Source organism: Pteronotus mesoamericanus, unplaced genomic scaffold (genome assembly GCF_021234165.1).
Source record: "Pteronotus mesoamericanus isolate MK-2021 breed Mesoamerican mustached bat unplaced genomic scaffold, CSHL_Meso_final contig_78, whole genome shotgun sequence".
Classification (NCBI taxonomy): domain Eukaryota; kingdom Metazoa; phylum Chordata; class Mammalia; order Chiroptera; family Mormoopidae; genus Pteronotus; species Pteronotus mesoamericanus.
Genome location: NW_026555258.1, coordinates 10118917 through 10141577, shown reverse-complemented (window position 1 = coordinate 10141577; position 22661 = coordinate 10118917). Strand labels below are relative to the sequence as shown.

Below are 22661 nucleotides of genomic sequence, written 5' to 3'. Positions count from 1 at the left end.
TTCTGCCATTTGGAAAAGAGTCTAGAGATCATTTCTCTGATTCTTTTAGCTATATGATTTTTGAATGGCACCTGTTGATAAAGGAAATGACCTAATTCTTTCCTTATTATTTCAGAGAATTTCACTATTTTTACCTCTACCGGTGCAGCAGGAGACAAGGAAAGTCTTTACTGTAGAGCCTAGAGCCACCATGTACGGTTCCTTGAGCAAGTCGCTAACCTCTCTAAAACATGGCCCAAAATCACTCTGAATTCCATATGTGTTTCCTTACTCCCTGTTTACATTCCTGTCCCTGCAATCCTTCTCTTGACAGTAGCAGAGTGATCTTTCCACACCATAAATCAGATAGGGACTGTCTACACTGCTTAAACACGCACCCATGACCACAAGTTCCTGTGCTGAGAGTGTGCACCCCATGGCCACATGGGACCTGCCCCTGCCTGCCTTGCCCATCTCCTCTCCTACCACTCTCCTTTGCTCACCATACTTCAGCCACACTTCTCTTCTTTCCCCTCTCCCAAATGCCTGTTCTTATCCCATGTTTGCATTTACGGTTCCTTGTATCTGAAACACTCTTCCACCCAATTCTTTCCTGAGCTGGAGTCTTCTTATCCATTCTTTCATAGTGAGTTTTTGCTGACAACAAATTTAAAGTAATCTGCTATCATCAGTATATTTTTTTATTTTAGCACTTATTTTTTGTTTGTGCGCTTATTGCATGACTCCTCTGATTTAAATATTATTACAGGAGAGCAGAAACCTTACTGTATTTGTTACCACCTTTTCTCTGGTACTTATAGCAGGGACTGGCACATAGTAAGTACTCATTGAATGTGGAATGAATAAGTGGATTAGTTTTTGGTGCCTCACTAAAGCCAGATTAGTGAAAAGTGTAAGATCAAAGACTCTAAAGTCAGAATTTCCAGATTTAAACTTTACCTCTCTCTTTCTAGGAGACTCAGTTCCTTCATCAATAAAATGGGTGTAATAATTATTCATAGAGTTAAGCTTTGGTTAATAGCTATTAACATCCTGATTCCTCTTTATTTTATGCCTTTTTTTTTCATCAAGACAATATTAGGGCAAGAAAAGTTTTTGAAGCTCCACCTTCCATTTTATGCCTTAGTTACACCAGCAGGATGAAACCGGGAAACCGCACATTTGGTGTCTCTGAATTCCTCCTTCTGGGCCTTTCTGAGCAGCAGGGACAGCAGCCTCTCCTCTTTGGCATCTTCCTGAGTATGTACCTGGTCACCCTGGTGGGGAATGTCGTCATCATCCTGGCCATTGGATCTGATCCACACCTTTACACCCCCATGTACTTTTTCCTGGCCAACTTCTCCCTCACTGACCTGTGCTTATCATCTACCACGGTCCCTAGGATGCTGGTGAACATCCTGGCCCGCAGGCATACTATCACCTATGCTGCATGCCTCTCTCAGATCTACTTCTTCCTATGGTTCATTGGTCTCGATGTTTTCCTCCTGGCAGTGATGGCATATGACCGGCTTGTGGCTATCTGCCATCCTCTTCAATACACCTTGGTCATGAGTCCCAGATGTTGTATTCTGCTGGTGGCAATGTCCCTAATCCTCTCTCATTCCTACTCTCTAACCCACACTGTTCTGCTGGCTCAATTATCCTTCTGTGCAGACAACATCATCCCTCAGTTCTTTTGTGAACTTCTCCCACTGTTGAAGCTCTCTTGTTCCAATACTTATGCCAACCAATATGTGCTAATATACTGGGGAGGGGCATTAACCATCTTGATCCCCTTGCTAATCATCATTTCTTACGTCCGCATTGTGGCTGCCGTTGTGAGGGTCCCATCGGCACGTGGGAAGTGGAAGGCCTTCTCCACCTGCGGCTCCCACCTCTCAGCAGTGTGCCTGTTCTATGTGTCTGCCATTGGGGTGTACTTCATTCCGTCCACTGATGGTTCTGCCAGCAAGGACAGGATTGCAGCCGTGATGTATGCTGTGGTGGCCCCCATGCTGAACCCATTCATCTACAGCCTGAGGAACAAAGACATGAAGAGTGCCTTGGGGAGACTTCTGAGCTGAAGGGCACTGTGATCTCCGTGAGGCCAAAGACTTCATTTGGGGAATTCAGGGGGAAATCAGCTTATAGAGTTATCTTGCAATCTACATCCACTTGCTAGCTTTCTAATCTAGAGCAAATCAGATAACCTCATTGGGTCACAATTTCCTCACCTACAAAAGGAGGTAATAAATTATTCTCTATCATACAGTATTTTGGAGAGGGTTAGAAAGATAACTATCTATATAAATATGTAAATTTACTTGTTCCAAATCTTATGGGTAGATCTTCATTATCTTCAGCAATAGTCAACATGTACTTTTGAGGTAAACATTTGCATTGCACAGAAAAGAAAACGAAGGCTCAAAAGGGTTAAATTATTTGCCTGAAGTTACACAGCTACTGAGAGGCAAAGCCAGAATTTGAACACAGATATCTGATTTCAAATTGCATACACTTAATGGTTACTCTATGCCTAAATGGACATGAATCCACATATTCCTCTCAATTGCTAGTTTTCTTCTTTCTTGTGTCCTTCATAATGTTCACACACACAGCTCTAATCAAGAGCTTCTCCCAATACTAGCAAGTGATTTGAAGATGAAGCAAGGCAAATAAGAAGGTAGAGGATGGAAGAGTAAACAGCCACAGAGGTTCTGGTATACCCCACAAGGAACCACGCCCCTGCTTTAGTATAAGTCTCTGGTTGGGTATTCTGAAATGACAGGAATGAAGCCACATAATCAGAGAGAACGGTGCTTGGACCACATTATTTGGAGTTCTCACCAAGTTTAGCCTACTCAACTGTCATTCTTCAGCACTATGCCAGCAGTCTATGTTTAGATCTATTTTAAAAGATAACTGTATTGATAACAGCATGATGGTTACCAGAGGGAGGGGGTAGGAGGAAGACTAAAGGAAGGTAAAAGGAGTCAAATACATGATGAAGGAAGGAGACTTGACTTTGGGTGGTGGATCTACAATGCTATATACAGATAATGTATCATAGAAATGTACACTTGAAACCTATGTAGGGTGGGGCAAAAGTAGGTTTACAGTCGTTTGTATAGAAAATAAAATTGATAAATAATAATACAGGAATAAACTATGTTTAGTGTACTTATGACTGTAAACCAAACCTACTTTTGTACCACCCTATATAATCTTATTAATCAATGTTACCCCAATAAATTTAACAAAATTGTTTAAAAAGATACCTGTATTAATTTCATTACTGCATCTTCCCCAGGGATGCTTCTAAGGATATATCCTAACAACCCGCAGAGGATTTTTTGATAATACACAGGAGAAATTTTGGAAACTGCACTGCACTCTTGATTTCTTCCCTACATAATTGTGACTACAGAGATCTCACTGACATACTCAGGATTTTAAAATAGTTTTTTTTAATGAAAATAAGACATATTTTGGAGTCAGAAATACCTGGGCTCATGTATTCGATATACCATTCACGGCTTGTATGACCTTCAGCAAGTTATCAACATCCTTGTGTCTCAGTTTCCAAATATAAACAAGTGAATAGTAATTATAACTATAGTAATTATCTAAGGCTGTTGTGAGAATTCAAAAAGATAACACATACAAAGTGCTTAGCAGAGTGTCAACACATATTCTATAATCTGCAAATACTGCTTACAACAGTTTTCTCTTTTTTCCTCTCCTCTCTCTTCCTGTTCTTTCCCTTCCCTTCTCTTCCTTTCCACCCCCTCTCAGAAAGAAGCTTGCCATCTGTCATTTTTTTTGTATTTTTTTTAATTTATTTTTTCAAATACATTTGTCTCTGCCTACCCCCCACCACTTTTCCTTGCCCCCTCCCTCCTTCCCTCCCTCAGCTCTTCCCCCTTTGGTTTTGTCCATGAGTCCTTGTTATATGTTCCTTGACTTTCCCCTTCCCTTCCTTTTCCCCGCCCCCCTTCCCTCCTTCCCTCTTGTCTCTGTTGATTTCTTTTCCTTTCAGTGTTGCTGGTCTTATTTTCCTTGCATCTTTGTATTGTTGGTTAGGTTCCACTTATAGGTGAGATCATATGATATTTGTCATTTTATTTTTTTTAAAGATTTTATTAATTTTTTTAGAGAGAGGGAAGGGAAGGAGAAAAAGAGGGAGAGAAACACTGATGTGTGAGAGAAACATCAACTGGTTGCCTTTTGCACACCCCCAACTGGGAACCTGGCCAGCAATCCAGGCATGTGGCCTAACTGGTTATCAAACCAGCGACCTTTTGGTTCACAGGCCGACGCTCAATCCACCGAGCCACAGCAGCCATGGCAACATTTGCCATTTTTAATGCACAAGATGACATGTGCACCCTAACCTTTTCCTAGTGAGTGAATCTCTGGTACCGGGAAATTGTCTCCAGCTTTAATAAAAGTTCTGAGACAAATGTGTCGCCATTCGTCATGCAAGTACTAGAAAGACACCTGGTAAACTCCTCTTTAACTTCAGTAAAGAAAACAACTTTCCTTCAAAATCAAGAGTTAATATAATTTTGATAAATTGATTACATAAAAATTTAAAACTGCTCATGGCAAGGAAAAACTGTAAACAAAATAAGAGACAACTGACAAACTGAAAAAAGACATTTTCAATGTATATTACAAATAAAGACAAACATCACTTTAACCAAGAGACCAGAACAAACATCAGCAGTCATAAAATATGCCAACACTATTTACTTCCTGATATGATATAATAAGTTTATAATTTCACTTTTGTGATGTCACAATGGCATAATTTGAGTTCAATCAGGGGGAAACATCTGACAACTCCAAGTGGAGGGACATTCTGCAAAATAGCTAACTGTCCAGTACTCTTCAGATGTGTCAAGATCATGAAAGACAGAAGAGCTATGCAAAACTAAAAGAAATTCTAACAGTGAGAGGCAATGTGTGATCCCAGACTGGATGCTGGACCTGAAAAAAGACATGACTGGCAAGCGACACAATATCAATGAGGTCTGCTAATTATTTAATAGAATTTTATCAGTAATACTTCTTTGATTTGGTAATTTCACTGTAGTTATCAAGGAAGCTGGTTATAAGGTAAATAAGAATGTTTTTTACTATTTTCGCAATATTTTGCAAGTCTGAAATTATTTCATAATAAACAAATGTAAAAAAATGAAAACAAAAAAAATTTAAAGAAACCAATAACAATATGTAGAAAAGCCATAAATATTTTTAATAGGTTATTTTTATTGTATTTTTTCCATTACCATTGATTCCCCTTATACCCTCTTCTACCTCCACCCATCCCCCTCCCCTCCACAATCACATTGTTGTCTGTGTCCATGAGACAATTTTCTATTTTTGTTCTTCCCTCCACCCCTTACCCGACCCCACCAGATCTGTCAGCCCATTCTCTATCTATAAGCCTGTCTCTATTTTGCTTGTTAGTTCAGTTTGCTCATTAGATTCCATGTATGAGTGAAATCATATGATATTTGTCTTTCTCTGACTGGCTTATTTCAGTTAGCCAGTCCAAATTAACCACCACACTTCTAAAAATCGTAAGTCAAAAAATAAATCATGAGGGAAGTAAGACAATATTTGGATATGCAAGATAATGAAAAGACCATATATCAAAGTTGACGAGCTTCAGTTAAAGCAATGCTTAAAGGGAAATTTATCTCTTTATATACATACATTGAAGGAGGGGAAAAGCATCAAATAAATGACATAGGTTCTACCTTAGGAAGTTATTAAAAGAAGGACAAGATATATACCAAAAGTAAGAAGAAGGAAGGAAATAACTTCAAACTTAGTGTTTAGAAAACAATAACAACAAAAAGAATAATGGTGAGGAGAAATCCTTCCAGTAAGCAGAATAATATACAATCTATCTGATTATCTATTTGAATGAGGGTAGAAGCACAAAAATGAGGGTACAAGTAGACTCTTTGGAAGTGATAAATATCTCGCTCTAATACTATTATTAGTATAATTTAAAATAATACATAAAAATGAAACAACTGTTATTCAGAGATAGTGTGTAGCAAGTCCCAAAGGACTTTTTTGGAGAGGCAGAGAATTACAGCAGACAAGGAATAAAAAATTGGACTAGGTATAAAAGGACTCAACCAGTATAAAGTATTTAGGAACTTTTTGGTGCTCACCCCCCAGTGATTTTTATCTGAGTTGGGTAAATAATGAACTAGGTATTTTCATACTTTATTTCATCTGTCCTTTTGCTGCCAGGACAAAAATCCCACAGCAGTATACTCAAACCTGGTTGCACTGGAATTACCTTTTTTATTATTTTGTTTTTATGAAAGACACTAGGATGTCTTCTCTAGAGAGTTCTGGAGCACCAGGAAATACTAATCTACAGCCAGAATGCAAAGGCATTGACAACAAATAATAAGGAGAGAGAGCCACAAAGAAGAGAATCGACCGAGGGACTTTATGGAAACTGAACTGGTGAAGAAAGGCAAGACCCACCTTCAAAGAGATAACCAGACATTTCCAAAGTTGGGCTATAATGGGCTCCAAAAACAAGCATAACCTCCATGGTAAATAGCCTGCCCCTGTGGAATCTTCCCTCTTCTTTCTTCACCAGTTCAAATGAGCTTATACTTTAAGGCTCAATAAAATGTCACCTCATAGGTAAAACTATACCTGACAGATTTTTCTTCTTCCTTTTATGCTCCAACACTTGCTATGGAAACTATCACCATCTGACTGGATTAACACTAAACTGAACATGTGTCTGTCTCTACCATGTATAAACATGGATGGTATCTTCCTCATTTTTTCATTTTGCCAATAGTATATAGCACAGTGCCTGGTACATGGTAGCATCAGCGTACACATATTAGCTTAACATGAATCTGTCTCTTGGTACAAACATTAGCATTGAGAAGCAGGATACTTAAGCATGTAAGAGTTTGGACTCCAGAGTCAGAAAAGAAATAAATTTCAACCTTCCATTCCCCATTTACTGATAGTTTCCCCATCTCTAAAATGTGATAATCATAGTACCATATCTGACATGGTTATAATTGGGGAACTAACTGGCATAACACATTTACAGAGATAAAAAAGTAGAATCAAGTAAACATTAGGCTTTATGAAGAAATCATCATGATTGGACCTGTATTGTCGCTAACTGCATCAATATGTGCAACCACATTCCACATGGGAAGGTGGATTCCATAAAGGCACGGAATCAGTATCGCCTCTGCCTGACAAAGTACCTAGCAAATGGGAGACATTAATAAATGCTGGTTGATTTGCACATTAAAAATTCACACTTTCATTAGAGTAACAGTACACAAATGAAGTTTTAATTAATCTTGCCCCAGTCTAGCTGAGATCACCAGACACCAAGAAAATATTGACACTTACAATAGTACCTGGCCTTTATGAAATACACTCACTATATACATTGTAGGATTGGGGGGTTTAAGAGAATGATTTCCAGATCATTTTTTAAAAGCTAAGCAAATGTAATAGGGGATACTATTTCTCCATAAGCCCAGAGTTTCTCCAGAGTGTAACTTCAAAATACAGATGATACAGATATAGGGTTAAGAGTCCCTGAGGAGAGAGTTGTGAATTCCAAAAAGCCTTTTCAGTGCAGTCTTCATATCACTGTTCCTGAGGCTGTAAATGAAGGGGTTGAGCATGGGGGTCACCACTGTGTAAAACACAGCTGCAACCCTGTCCTTACTCCCTGCGTGTGATGAAGGGGGACACAGGTAGACACCAACTGCCGTACCATAGAACAAGAAGACTACAGTGAGGTGGGACCCACAGGTGGAGAAGGCCTTTTGCCTTCCAGAGGCAGACGGGGCCCTGAGGATGGCAGCGATGATGTGTACATATGACAGGATAATCAGGGCCGGAGGACCAGTAAGTATTGTGGAGGCCACGGTGAACAGGGCTACCTGGTTGGTGCTTGTGTCTGAGCAGGAGAGCTGCAGCAGGGGCACCACGTCACAGAAGAAGTGAGGGATGGTGTTACGTGCACAGAAAGAAAGCCTAGCCATGAGCAGGGTGTGTAAGAGGGCAGTAAGGCTGGAGAGAACCCAGCATGCTATGAGAAGGAGCACACACACAAGCGGACTCATGACTGTGGAGTAGTGAAGGGGCTTGCAAATGGCCACATAGCGGTCATAGGCCATCACCCCCAAGAGGAAGTCGTCCAGTGCCCCAAATATCATGAAAAACTGCATCTGGGCCAAGCACCCCCCATATGATATGGTCTGACTATGTGTCTGGATGTTCGCCAGCATCTTGGGGACTGTGGTGGAAGAAAAGGAGGCATCAGCAAAAGAGAGGTTGGCCAGGAAGAAGTACATGGGGCTGTGAAGGTGAGGGTCAAAGCCGATGGCCAGGATGATGAGCAGGTTCCCCAACAGAGTGATCAGGTACATGGTCAGGAAGATGCTGAATAAGAGAGGCTGCTGCTCTGGGCTCTCAGAGAGACCCAAGAGGACAAATTCAGTGATACTGGACAGGTTGTTGCTATCCATGCCACCACTCTTTCTAAAAAAGAGAAAAAAGAGATACAGGAAACTTGCAGAAAAAGTAATACTTGTGGCCCTCAATGATATAGTCATATTTTATTTAGTAGATTAGACTACAGGTCCCTTGACCCTCCTTCCTGGGTCTCTTCTAACTCTCCTACTCTTCAATTTACCTGGAAAGGGAGAGCAAGCAGGCAGAGAGGTTAAAACAAAACAGCAAAGTGGTAGGTATTAGTTGGGAATGTGAGTTCCAGGCTACTTCCATCCTTGCTATGTGACATACAGGCATTATTAAGAACTGCCATTTGCTAAACCCAAAGCGCTAATACATTACAGCATTGAACCGAATACTCTGTGAAGTGCATGCTTTTATTGTCTGATATCACAGATGAGTTACACGAGGCTCAATGATATTACGTCACTTGCACAAAATCTCAAAGACAGTAAATACAGTGTGGACTCTGAAGCCATTTCCCAAGTCCTTAAACACGTCCACCTCTGAGCTTAATCTCTTCCTCTGCAGGAGGCAGACATAGGTGACTCGCTGTGAGGGGCTGGTTCTCACCACTTGTCTCAGGGTGTCTGGGCCAGGATGCAGGGACGCTGGCTGCGATCTGCCCCTTTCTCACGGCACCTACCATATTGACCTGGCCCAAACAACATTCACCACCAAAGGAGCCCACCCTGTGCCTGTGTTCTCCCTTTTGGTCTCAGGGGGGGGGGCTTTAAGCACACAGGGCTCTTCTTACCCTATAGCGATTGAGAAGGATGAAGGGACCCAGCGCTGCTGGTTTCACTGAGTCAGCTAGCGAGCCGCAACTAGAGTGCAGTGGTGAGTGTTAGACATAATTGCGCACATTGTCACAGGAGTATTTCTAGTTCGGGGCCTCTGGAGTATGATTCCCCTGGCTCATCCTCAGAGACAAACATGAAGTAATGGCTCTAGCTTCATACTTTGGCTCCCCAGGCCAGCACTCACCAAGGAGCACGGAGGAGGGAGTGCAGAGTGTATCAGGTGGTTTGCATTTGATAAGTTTTGTGTCCAAGGACATGTGCGTCTCACTGATCTTAGTGTGATGGTTGCTCTGGGGTATCTCCTCGGAAAGCTGCAAACTGTGGCGAGAGGAGGCCAGGACAGGAGGCCAGCACAGCACACTTTGACTCCAAACCTGGCGAAAAGATTATCAGGCCTTGCTACCTTGAGGGAAGGGGCATTGTTTGACTCCTTTAAGCCTTTGGATTTCAGGTTGTTGCTAAGTGTGTGATCAGCTTAGACAGGTGGCTCTTACCCACCAAAGCAATTCTTGAGAAAATGAAGTAAACAAAAAATCTAGAATTATAACAATAATATTAAAACTGAGAAACCCATGAGGATAAGGAAGACAATCATGAGTAGGAACAGAATGTGGGGGCAGAAAGCTAGGTTGAGAATTTGCCTAGCAAGGAGGTCTATTGCTGCCCTGTGAGAGGATGTTGGGGGAAAAGTTAATTCAAAGACCCTAACACTGAGGGTTATGGGGCGGGGTGGGAGGTAGTGGGGGAATCCCATGGTGTCTTGTAGCACAAACAATTAAGAAAAGTGGCTCTGATGACTTCTTACCCCACTTCTTCTGAGAAGCCAGAGAACATTATGACCGTGTTGGCTTACTGTATAAAAGGGTCGGCAGTGACTGGGGTCCTCTTAAGTGCTGTGGCATATCAACATGCTGCAAGGCGGCCCTCTTACCAGCTTAGGCCCTGGGCCCATAAAGTGAGTAAGGCAGCACAATGGGGGATTCTCCTACTCCTGGTGATGGAAGTCGGGACTGCCTGGCAGAGGAAGCTGGCTACCAGGAGGTAATAGAGAAGACCCCCTCTGAAGTATGTCCTATGACAACTCAATAAACAAACAAACAAACAAACAAATAAATAAATGAATGAAAATACAGGTTAAAAACTAAAACGGAAGTCCAAGATTTGATGTGATTGAAAATTGAAAATCTATTGAAGATTTTATGCAACTAGCAGATGAAAGGGTGCACTAAATGGCTCTTGGGCCTGTATAGTTCTGGCTCAGAATTACCTGTAACTTCTGTCAAGATGTGCCAGTTGGCTGGCATATCTCATGATCCTCAAATTAACATTGAATTCCCTCAGATTCTCAAGTAATAACAGGATCCATTTCACTTATGGAAATGGGTGTGCCATGCCCACCCCAACATTCACAGATTAGTGTGCAATTGTTCTTCTGCTCCACTGGGTGTACATGGCATAAAAAATAGCCCACACTGCCGCTGCAGTCATTAATGCACATGCCTCATCAAATGGAAAACTTTTGAAGAGGGTCATTGGTCACTGAGGAAAAATGGTAGGAAACAATGGGTGTACCACTTTGCCGAGCATGCCAGTGGAGAAGCCCCAGCCAGACCCAGCAGACTACAACCGACACTGGCACTGGTCAGCTATTCCTCTGGGAGCAGCAGCAAATTCTGTCTTCCCTGCTCCCTTTACTTAGTCAAGATCACTGGAGGACTATCACCTTTTACTCCTTCAGCCAGGACATCCCCGACTGAGGATGGAACACAACGGTCAGCACAACTGGTCAAACCCTGAGCAGTCATTTTAGCACTGGAAAACGCCCTGGGAAACAACGGGCCCCAATTACACAGCTTCAGCAATGGGCCACTGTGATTTGGTCCAGCCAATGGCAACTAGAGTTTCTCAAAGAACTCTGGAAATTCCTTGCCTTTCAAATACCTGAGAGTAAGGGAAGTTTGCCTACAAAGGAATGGTAGTCATTAAGTCAATAGATTTCTCGATTCTTGTACTGAGTGCAGACACTGAAATATTTTTAGGGAACAAGAGGAATACAAACTTTGAACCCAAAAGTTTATATCCAGCAAGGTGCCATTCAAACGTAGAGACATATAGAAATATTCTTAGATACATAAAGACTCAGAAGGTTTAACATGCAAAGAGACTTACGGAAGACACGCCTAAATTAAAAGATAAATATTTTTAGGAAGTAATGCAAGATGTATGGAAATTGAAGATGGTCAAATATCTTGATAAAATTTTGGGATTTTTAAAGGCTTAAACTAAAAGAAAATTAGAGAGTGTATTAATTAAATCATAATTAAAATTCATACAAATCATTACCAAAAGACAATCATTCCAATAAAAATGAGCCAGACTCTTTTTATAAAGAAGTTATAGGAATGATGAAAATGTCCTTAACATCATTAAGAACTGGAGAGATGTTCATTAAAACCACAATAAGATATACTTTATATGCTCCAGAATGACAAAAATGTTAACTCTAAGATTTCTATTGTGAGAGGACATGTTGTTTTCTGACTTATTTATCTCAGAAAACCAAAGCCCAGAGAGGATAAGTGAACTTTATAAAATCACAGAGCAGTTCACTTAGAGCTCTGGGACTAGCACTGGGCAGTGAACCAAGGTTTTTCCCCCCGCAATGGGTATTTTAGAGACCGGTATTCCCAGATGTCTGCAACTTCCATTAGAGAGCTCTGGGGACTGTGCTGGAAACCGCAGGCAGGTAACTTTGTTTTTCTTGGGATCTTAGTCAACCTGGCTGGCTCAGGATTGACGATGCCCTGCTCTCATTTCTCCTTCCTGAGAGCAGATGACGCTTCCACATGCCTGGGTCTCTTATGTCTTAAATATAGGGGAAGATGCTGTCTTTCCATTTGGTCATCAAAAAAGATTTCTTCAGTCTTGACAAGTGAGAAATGATAACAGAATATTCAAACGTCTATCTTAACAGGAAGAAATAAGGAGCAATTCTTGGCCCAACTCAGGACTGACAGTAAGTCATTGGCTATATGCCTGTCCCCTCTTCTGGTTAGTCAAGAGAAGCAGAATGGTTCATAGTTTCAGGAATCCTGTTTTTGGTATAAGTTGTAGTGCTGAACTTGGACAGAGTACAGCAGTTCTTTGAGATCTGTTTACTCATTCATACAATAAGACAAGTGACTTACGTCATTTGGTTCCTAAAGGGTGGGGTGGCTAGGTAGCTTTGATCCAGAGGACTACTCTGGCAGGTTATAAATTTAACCCTCTGGTCCCTGAAACCAGTTTCCTAAAGCCCCCATATACTCCTGAGAGGGGCCTGACATGCGGATGGAGCATGTGCGGTCATGCTGGCTATTTTCAAATATGTAAATGCGAGAGAACGGCAATATCACCTCTCAGCACTGGGAAGGGGCACATCAAGATATGTTCATATTAAATCTGAATCCCAAGCATTCATTTTCTCTACATCCTTTTTAAATTAAAACAATATTTCGTTCAAATGTAAGATATAAATAAACCATGAATTCAGTACTTGTGAAAATGCACAACTGATTACTAATTCAACATGAACAATACAATGTTTTCATTTTCAGAAACAATTTTTAACACCTTCTATACTAGAAGGTATGCTAAGCAACCTAAGATCTTCATGTAAGAGTCATCTGTTTTATTAACTATTTCTAAAAGTAAAAGGCAATGCTGGTAGCTAAACAATAACACCATACAGTTTCATCATAGCTTAAAATGCCATTTTACAGCCCACCCATCCACTGATTTATTCAACAGATGACTACCAAGTACGTACTAAGAAGAAACAAGATGAATAAAGATGAGTTCCTGGCATTGGGCGACACACAGTGTAACGGAGATAAATAAGTAATTGTAAGGCAATATGTCAAGTGTTCTACCAGAGACCTGTAAACGGGACTGTGGGAGCACAGAGGATAAAGCAATGAACTGCAACATCCCCAGGTGGTGACACCTGAGCTCCTGCCAGGTGGCGGAGAAAAAGAGGAGTCTTTCAGGAAGTGGAAGAGCTAAGCAGCGAAGGCATGCCGGCAGGATAGGATGAGTTGTTTGAGGACTGCGAGTGGATTCTTAAGCAAGAATGTCAAGTGGCATGGCATAAGGGGAAAGTGTCATTGGATAGACTGATGGAGACAGAATCATGAAGGGCTGATTATGTCATGAATAGCATCAACATTTTCCTGATGTGAGGCAATAAGAAACCTCCCAACAGCCTCTGACATAGACTCAGTTATCCCTCTTCACAGAAAGGGAAACTACAGTTCAGAGAAGCTAAATGAATTATTCAAAGCATATAATTAGGTTTGATATAGAAGGCAAATCAAAATTTTCTTAGTGCAAACTAGATTTTTTTCTTTATTCTATGCAACCTAACTATTCTTCTTGAAAGTGCATAAAGGAGTCCTGCTCTGGTCAGTGTGGCTCAGTGGGTTGAGTGCTGACCTGTGAACCAAAGGGATGCTGGTTCGATTCCCAGTCAGGGCGCATACTTGGGTTGCAGGCCAGGTCGCCAGTAAGGGATGCACAAGAGGCAACACACTGATACCTCTCTCCCTTTCTCCCTCCTTTCCCAACTCTAAATAAATATTTTTTTTTAAATGAGTTTAATGCAGTGGTTTTAAGTGTATAGCTACACTGGGAACTCCATTTTGAGGGGGGAGCACAGGAAATGCTCCCCATGTGGTTGTGATACACTCCTCCAGCTCAGACCCTTGGCCAGGGTGTTAGACCATCTGTCATAATAAAGGCTGAAAACACGGGACATACCATTTCCCCAAAAGCCAATTGTTCTATGTTTTATTAGTTTATTTGTCCAGAACATCAGAAGAATTCTGAGAATATCAATTCATTTTTGTACATTTTCATCTGGGATCAGTGTCACTGTTTGTGCTGTATGCTTCTAGTAATTAATGAGATTCCTGAAGGTTAATTTACCCTTGAGCAAGAAAAATGAAAACTGGAATAAGTGTTCATTTATTTGTAATTCTCACTGTAAAGGTGATACAGTTGAATGAATGTAACAGAATGTATCACTGTATTTCCTGTTATATGCTAAGCTCCTATATCTGGATCTAATTGCAGTTGGGGAGTCGGGGGGCAGGGAGAGAGAGACTGACCATAAAGGAAAAAGCCTGAGCCTCTCATGTAAAAATTGTGATCTGAGGACATGAGCTTTACAAGTGTAGAAATGGGATCTTACCCAAGCACTGGAGTGAAGTGGGCTGATTCACATCAATCACACTCACAAAAGATTGATGCATAAGCCCAAAGTACCAAATATCCTCATTTGCCATGAACTGTAACTGCCAAATTGAATATTTAAATCCTCTAACGTGATGAATTGTTAATTAACTTGATTGTGGTAATCGTTTTACAATGTATGTATAATTATGTACTAAACATATTAAAAAATCACATTGTACCCTTAAATATATACAGTTTTTGTCAGCTATATCTTGATAAAGTTGGAATGAATGAATGAATGAATGAATTTGCTGATGATGCATTTTCTCCCTATTGAAAATATGCAGGAAGCTGAACTAGAGTCAGAATGTGGTTTGTGAACACTGAAAAGCAGTACAGCAAAAGAAAGAACTTACGCTTCTGCCTCGGACAATTTTACTTCAAATCCTAAATGTGTGGCTTTTGGCAAGTTTCTTAACCCCTCTGTACTTCAGCTTCTACATCTTTAAAGTAAACATAATGATAGCACCTCTGCACAGAGTTACCACTTAAGAGAACCTAGTGGCCAGCACATGGCTAATGTTCAACCAGTGTTGTTATTATTACTACTCTGACTTCTTCATTGAATCAGAGCAATGGATCTGGATTGGATAAACATAATATCCAAGATTCTCGAGTTATGAAGTCCCAGGTGTAGCCTCACTGCAGCTGCTATGGAAAATAAAGATATCTGAGCTTCAAATAAAAAGATTCTCTCCTCTGGACAGGGCTAGAAGCAAACAGGTGTATTTTGGGGAGATGAAATGAGGACTTGACACCTTTTATTTAGGTTTACAATATATCAATCTAATATCTAAATATAAGAAAGCCCTGTGAGAGCAAAGGAGTCAGAAGCTAGAATATACTGTCAAAACTTAGATTTTTTACATCCAGACAAAGAGGTTCAAACAAGGTGGAGGAACCCAGGTGAGTGCAGAACATCAATGCTGGCAGAGAAAAAGCACAAGCAATCGCCAGCCATGTCGGAGGGAATTGGAGCAGTATTTTATCCATTTCCTAGAGCCTTTTCTTCGGGAAAGCTGGGAAGATTTTAAAGGGCCTGGAGGGACTGGGCTACGATGAAAAATTCTTGCTCTATCACTTTTTATTTTCTTCACCCAGGGTCAAAGGCATTTGATTTTTGGTCTGCTTATATGTCAGAGCTGCCTTTCAGAGATTACACCCTGGTCAGCTTGTCAGAACCCCCAAAGCTCCAGGCTGCCTTCGGGGTAGTCACTTGGATTACTTCAATGAATCACATCCTTCATACTTTTAAAATAATCTTTTAATTGCAAAGATAATATATCCTGGTAAAACTGAGTAACACAGAAGGTGGCACCCACAACCTTTGACCCACACTCACTCCTCAGGAGTAAATACTACTGACCTTTAGAATGTGTTCTTTCAGTGTCCTTACTCATATACAAACATTTATGCTTCAATTTTACAAAAATTAAATTATAAACATACACACTGTTCTGCAATTTTACCTTTTTAAAAATTGTTTAAATTAATTATAATTATTTTACTTAATCTATATGATCATATTATATATACTATTAATTATTTTAATTATTGTGACTATCTAAATGTTATTTAATTACATAATCATTCAGGGAAATAATCATTATTTGGTGTATACTGATAGGACATGTGCAGCCCAAAGCACATTTTCATGCTACCTATCACGTTTCGTGGGGACAGCTGAAATCGTTTGAAGGAGCCTTGGATATCTGCTCAAGTACTGACACCAATTTTAACTTTACAAATTGTCTTTTCTGATGTGCACAGTTATAAATTCAAGCTTTACCAAACACAATTGTCTAAACCACATAATTTTTTAAGGGTTCAAAAAATTTCAACACAGCATTATTTACTTTTTTGCTACTAATAGTTAATATAATTTATTTCACACAGAATTGCAGATATGGACAGAAGAAATCAGACCAGCATATATGAGTTTCTTCTCATGGGCCTCTCTGCACGGCCAGAGCAGCAGCCTCTCCTGTTTGGGCTCTTCCTGGGCATGTACCTGGTCACCGTGCTGGGAAACCTGCTCATCATCCTGGCCATTGGCTCTGACATGCACCTCCACACCCCCATGTACATCTTCCTGGCCAACCTGTCCTTCTCTGACATTGGTTTCATCTCTACAATAGTTCCCAAGATGCTAAATAATATTGGCTCAGGAAGTAAACTGATTTCTTATGGTGAATGTCTTGCACAACTCTATTTCTTTGGCCTATTTGCAGATCTGGACAACTTTCTCCTGGCTGTGATGGCACTTGACCGCTATGTGGCCGTCAGCCACCCCCTCCATTATGCCATGACCATGAACTCCCAGCGCTGTATCCTGCTGGTGGCTGGGTCATGGGTGGTCACTACCATCCACGCCCTTGTGCACACCCTCCTAGTGACCAGGCTTTCCTTCTGTGGCCCCAATGCCATCCCCCATTTCTTCTGTGATCTGGTCCCCCTCCTGAAGCTGGCCTGCTCCAGTACTTATGTGAATAACCTGATGCTCATCCTTGTGGCAGGAACGCTGCTCATTGGACCCTTTGTCTGCATCCTTACATCTTACTTTTACATTGCACTGGCTATTCTAAGAATTGATTCCCCAAAGGGTAAGCAAAGGGCCTTCTCCAACTGCACCTCCCACCTCTCTGTGGTCTCTCTGTTTTACAGTACAGCTATTGGGGTCTATTTATGTCCTCCTTCATCCCCCTCAGGTGGAAAGAACAAAGTCTTCTCAGTGATGTACACAGTGGTCACCCCCATGCTGAACCCTTTCATCTACAGCCTGAGGAACAGCGATATGAAGGGGGCACTGGGAAAACTACTCAGAAGAAAAACACTCTAACACTCTTTTTAGGACCTTAGGGTCCTCACTCCAAGACTCAGAACTGAGTCAAAAATTGGGCTCCTGAGAGCCCAACCACTGTAGCTTCTCTGAACCTGAGGTTTCTCTTTTTCTCATGTTTATATTTCAAAGCACAGATTGATGTCTGAGGACAGGGAGGGGACCAGTGATAACAGTAACCGCCAATCATCTTTGTGAAGTCCCCTTCCTTTGAGAAGTGTACTACCCACTCCTACATGGCTCTTGTTTATTTTTACTGGATAATTGAGAGACGTTCACACGTGGGGACTTGTATACATATAAAATGAAAATAAAAGTCCAAATTTTTGTTCAACTCAAGTTATAAAGGAACTATGGAAGATATAGATCTCTCTAACCCAAGAATAAAAGATTCATTATGTCTAGTAGAATGAAATACAAAGGAGATAGATAACCTCGCACTTTACACTGAAACAAGTAGTGTACTATAGAAGAAGAACAAAGCCTTAATTTAAGTTCCAGGTTCCAGGGCCAGCTTTGCCATTAATGAACTGTGTGACTGTTAGATAATCACTCAATGTCTCAGCTTTGGTTTCCTCGCTTATAAATTAAAGTAATTGGATTATGTTGGTCTGAGCCCCTCCACACATATACCCTAGTTCTAATTATATTAACTTGTCCCCAAGTTATAGTGACAAGAACCAAAAACTTCAAGTCAGAAGTTATAAGTCAGAAGCAAAAGCCCACCACTTACAAACTATGTAACTTGGGGAACATAATTTATCTCAGTTCTTGTTTCTTTTTTCTGCAAAACTGGAAGAACAACTACATTGCGGGATTCCTCTGAGCAATAAATAATATATGAACAAACTTGGATTACAGTTAAGTGCTCCATAAAGCACACTTAGGTTATTTCCCTATCTTGACTATCATGAATAATGCTGCAATGAACATGGGGGTAATGTATATGGTTACTGTGAGGTTAAAAGACATAAAAAGCATTTGAGCACTTTAAACAGAGTGTCTGGTGCACAGTAAACACTGAACATATGTGAGCTATTATTAATGCCAACTATGTGCGTTCAGTGATGTCTATGTCCATGTGTGTTTCAGATTTTTGAGCACTGACTGATACAAGATCACCTTGTACTTTCTAGGGAAACTAATGATTTGTGTACTCAGAATAAACACTACACAAGTAAAAGAAAAAAATGTCCATCCAAGCTGGATACTGAAGACACCTAGAGAGTTATGAGTCAGGTCAAGAAGGAAAACAAAGGAGAATATCTCTTTATGACATGTAAATCAGTTTTTAAAAAAACCACATAGAAAAAATGGGCAAGCATGTAGTTGGAAAATGGTCCAAGGAAAAACTAAAACGGTCAAAAAAAAACTGCCCCCAGCAATTAGGAAAATAAAAAGTAAAACTCTCATAAAGTATTGTTTCTTTTCCTCTCATCAGATTGGGAAGCAGTAAAGAGCTAGCCAACAGTGCTGTCAGGCATGGAAAAGGGCGTTCCCATGTGCCCCTGAAGGCTGGATAAATTGGTTTTAACTTTTCAAGGACAGTCTGGTGGCACTGATGAAATTAAATATGCACAAATACTTTCATCTAGCATTTCCATTTCTAGAAAAATATATGGACACAAAGATGCCTGTAAAAGAATATCGATGTAGTGTTGCTTTTGCCATAGCTCTCCCTCACCCCCTGAAAAGGAGGTAAGTGGCGTGAGTAGAGAAATGTGTATAACTTCTGGTACATCTACAAAACACTTTTAAATAATGAGGTAGGCCTGATGGTGACATAGGAAGATTGTAATAAATATATGAGATGAGAGAAACAAAGAAAGCGCCAGAACAAATGAACACATTTTTGTAGAAACAAAATTGTACATACACATATGTGCACAGAAAAGTGTATGAATAGGTACATGTCAGAACATTAAGAGATTACTCCTGGAGAGGAGTGCGGAAGGTGGGAAACAGACTCTCAGTTTTCAATACATGTTTCACAGCTAAATGTTTTATAAAAGTAGAGTGTATCACTTAAAAGAAGGCTACATCTTCCAGGACGCAGGTAGGGAGACATCCATCCATGCTGTGACCATATCTAAGTTTTTCTGGGCTTTCTTCCCAGTGCCAAATTTCGGAGCACACATCAGAGAACCCCGTGTCCAGGCTGATCTCCCGGGTCCCGGCCACTCTCCTGGGATCAGCGGAGCTGCCAAGCCACAGTCACTAACACTAACAGCCGAAGCATTGCCTCGAGGGTCCCACGTCCCGAAGCAGGCAGTGAGTCCAGCTAATGGCACACTTGGGGACTGTGCTGGGAGAACCATGGGATTCAGGCAAGAGCACATGCTCAAAACTCCCAGTGCCTTTCCTGGACATGCTTTCTTGCCCGACAAGCAGAAGCACCCCCAGAAGTCAGGCTGTCCTGCCCTTCGACCCTTCCCTGATGCCCTTCCTTCTTCCATGCTGGGCACCTTCCTCTGTTCCCAAGCAATGGTGCATGTTGCCTGCGGGAGGATGGATGTGCCAGGCCTGGCCCATCCCCATCCAGCCGGGGGCCGCGGGGAGGTGAGTGCCTGCACTGAGGGCTGCACACCCGCACAGCCATTCCTGCGCACCTCAAACTATTCCCACACAGGCTCCTAGGAGTTCCCAGAGGGAAGGCCATCTTTCTCCAGTTCAGTCCTTTACACAATATCGTGCATGTTGTGAAGTTTGTCTCTGCCTTCTTTGTCTTGAACTGTCTTCCTTTTTTTCTTCTTTCCCTGCAGCCTCTTCCCTATACCGCCCTCAGATATGCTGTGTGTTCATAGACTTGCTCCCCTCCCCTTATTAAAACTTAACCACAAAAAAGAATAATTTAGAAAGTCAGGAGTGTTCCGTTCCAGGAAGTTTCCCTGATTCAGAGATATTCCAATGGAATTCCAGAGAGCATCAATCAGTTGGGGAGGCATTATGGGTAATCAGGGTTGGATAATCTAAAAAATCAGCCCCTGAACATTGTTGTCCACTTTGTCTTTTCTTAGCAACTGCCCAGACTTTCTTTACAGAAAACTTCTAGGAATTACTGATCAAACAGAGAAACTCAGAGAATAGATTGTTATCCAAGTGCCTCCTCTATTTACAAAGGTTGCTTTGGAATGAAAGGCAACTCCATTATCAGAAAGTCTAGGGGTCATACTGCCAGAAGTTATGGGACCTATCTGTGAAAGGAGACCTAAGTTTCTACACAACTGTAATGCAAATGACTTCTCATTGCTTCGTTAGACTCGTTAAAGGGTTTTTATGTCCACAGTCCTTTTTGTTTTTTCCAAAACCTCTGATCTGAAAGCAAGTGCTATTCCTCCAATTTCCCACATGGAGAAACTGAGGTCCCCCAAAATAAAATGATTTTAAGGTCTCAAAGAAAATTTTCATGGCAGAATGAGACCAAAGGCCAAATCTTCTGATCCCTGGGTCAAGACACATTCTTACACACCACACTGCAGCTTCTTTTTCCACATCTTCTGTAAAGCAAGGTTCTTCTCCATTAGTTCCCCATTCTTGGCTTCCCACCCCCTTGCCGCACACCACATGACTCTCCACTGCCTGCAGGGAGTCAATATGCTGCACTATGCGTCAAGCGGGATAATCGCTGTCCGCTATGAGGCAGATTGAGGAAGGTTTCAAGGTTCCGGGCAACTTGCCCTCCAACCACTTCTGGGGCTCTCTCTATCCTTACGGGGAGCTTTGTCGCAGGAGTTATATGGGCAGTGACCCAGGCAGGAGCCATAGCCCGCTAACTGTCGAGTAGGGCTGAGTCCCTTTCTTAGGCCTTCCCTAGAACTGAGCAGAAACATCCCATGTTTCCTGAACCATAAATGCAGTGCCACCTGATCCAATTTGGAGAGTCTAATCAAAATGACTGACTAACAAGGAGAACCAAGTGCAGGACAAGAATGAAACATGGGTGTTAAATGGGTAAGGTGGGATAGAAGGAGCACTGCCTCTGAGTTAGACAAATCTATAATCAACCTGGCTCCAATCCTATGCTCTGTAACCTTGGGGAAGTTAATTCATCTTTCTGATCCTTAATTCATGATCTGAAAATGTTAATAATGATTATCTACTCCCTACTTCTATAGTAAGGATTAAACTAGAAAGACCATGATATTTTCCTTTCACTGACTGGCTTAATTCACTTAACATAATTTTCTCCAGGTCCAACCATGCTGTTGCAAAATGCAAGAGGTTTTTCTTTTTCACTGCCGCACTGTATTCCATTGTGTAAATGTACCACAGCTTTTTTATCCACTCTTCTACTGATGAGCACTTAGACTATTTCCAAATCTCAGCTACTCTAAATAGCACTGCTATAAACACAGGGGTGCATATATTTTCTGTATTGGTCTTTTGGGGTCCTTAGCATATAGTCCCGGAAGTATAATTTCTGGGTCAAAAGGGAGTTGCACTTTTAATTTTTTAAGGACATTCCACACTGCTTTCCACAGTGGCTGCTCCAGTCTGCATCCCCACCCACAGGGCGCTGGGGCTCCTTTTTCACCCCGTCTTCACCAACACTTGTTTGTTGATTTACTGATGGTAGCCAGTCCGACAGATATAAGGTGATATCTCATTGAGGTTTTAATTTGCATTTCTCAGATGATTAGTGATGTTGAACACTTTTCAATTATATGTGGAATAAAATGAAAACAATAAACCAACGAATGAATTAGTAACAGAAGCTTAGATACATAATACAGACTGACAGATGCCAGAAAGGGGTAGGGGGGCGGGATGAAAGATGGTGAAGGGTTTAACGAAAGAACATTTATGCACAACCCATGGACTAGACAACGACATGGGCACTGGCTTGAGGAGGGGAGAGGGTGGGACTAGGTGGAGGTAGGAAAAGGGAGAAAAAGCAGGAACGACTGTAACAGCATAAAAAATAAAAATTAAATTAAAAAAGAAAATAAGTTGTTACAACTATTAAAAAAAAGAAAAGAAAAGAAAAACCATGATAGACACTTACCACTGGCCAAATGCACAAGGTAGCACAGTGGAAAAGGAAGAAACGAAGAGGAAAGTAGGAACTGGCGAGGTCAGGGAAAGCTTAGGGGAGGGCAGAGCCCAGGGGTTAAGAGCACAGACACTGAGGTCAGATGGAACTCAAATTCCGGTTCTGCCCCCTGCTAATGCTGCGACTTTGAGCATGTCAGAGAACCTCTCTGGGCTTCAATTTCCTCTTCTAT

The 22661-nt window shown here is 41.3% G+C and overlaps 3 protein-coding genes across 4 annotated transcripts; 2 read left to right on the top strand and 1 right to left on the bottom strand.

Moving 5' to 3' along the window:
* The first annotated feature begins 1139 nt into the window (after positions 1-1139).
* LOC129079613 (olfactory receptor 1361-like) lies at positions 1140-2063 on the top strand. Its single transcript, XM_054584896.1, has one exon. The coding sequence runs from the start codon at positions 1140-1142 to the stop codon at positions 2061-2063; it is 924 nt and encodes a 307-aa protein (XP_054440871.1).
* A 5523-nt stretch (positions 2064-7586) lies between these two features.
* LOC129079483 (olfactory receptor 1N1-like) lies at positions 7587-8534 on the bottom strand. Its single transcript, XM_054584731.1, has one exon. The coding sequence runs from the start codon at positions 8532-8534 to the stop codon at positions 7587-7589; it is 948 nt and encodes a 315-aa protein (XP_054440706.1).
* A 1508-nt stretch (positions 8535-10042) lies between these two features.
* On the top strand, positions 10043-17436 carry LOC129079612 (olfactory receptor 1361-like). Of its 2 annotated transcripts, XM_054584893.1 has the most exons (2): positions 10043-10059; positions 16512-17436. In XM_054584893.1, the coding sequence occupies exons 1-2, from the start codon at positions 10043-10045 to the stop codon at positions 17434-17436; spliced, it is 942 nt and encodes a 313-aa protein (XP_054440868.1). The 2 variants fall into 2 exon arrangements, with proteins under 2 accessions (XP_054440868.1, XP_054440869.1); XM_054584894.1 differs by lacking the exon at positions 10043-10059 and having other exon boundaries at positions 16501-17436.
* Positions 17437-22661: the final 5225 nt, after the last annotated feature.

What these genes read in the sequence shown, in the direction of transcription:
- LOC129079613 (XM_054584896.1), top strand. Translation starts at nt 1,140, where the DNA reads ATGAAACCGGGAAACCGCACATTTGGTGTCTCTGAATTCCTCCTTCTG.
- LOC129079483 (XM_054584731.1), bottom strand. Translation starts at nt 8,534, where the DNA reads ATGGATAGCAACAACCTGTCCAGTATCACTGAATTTGTCCTCTTGGGT.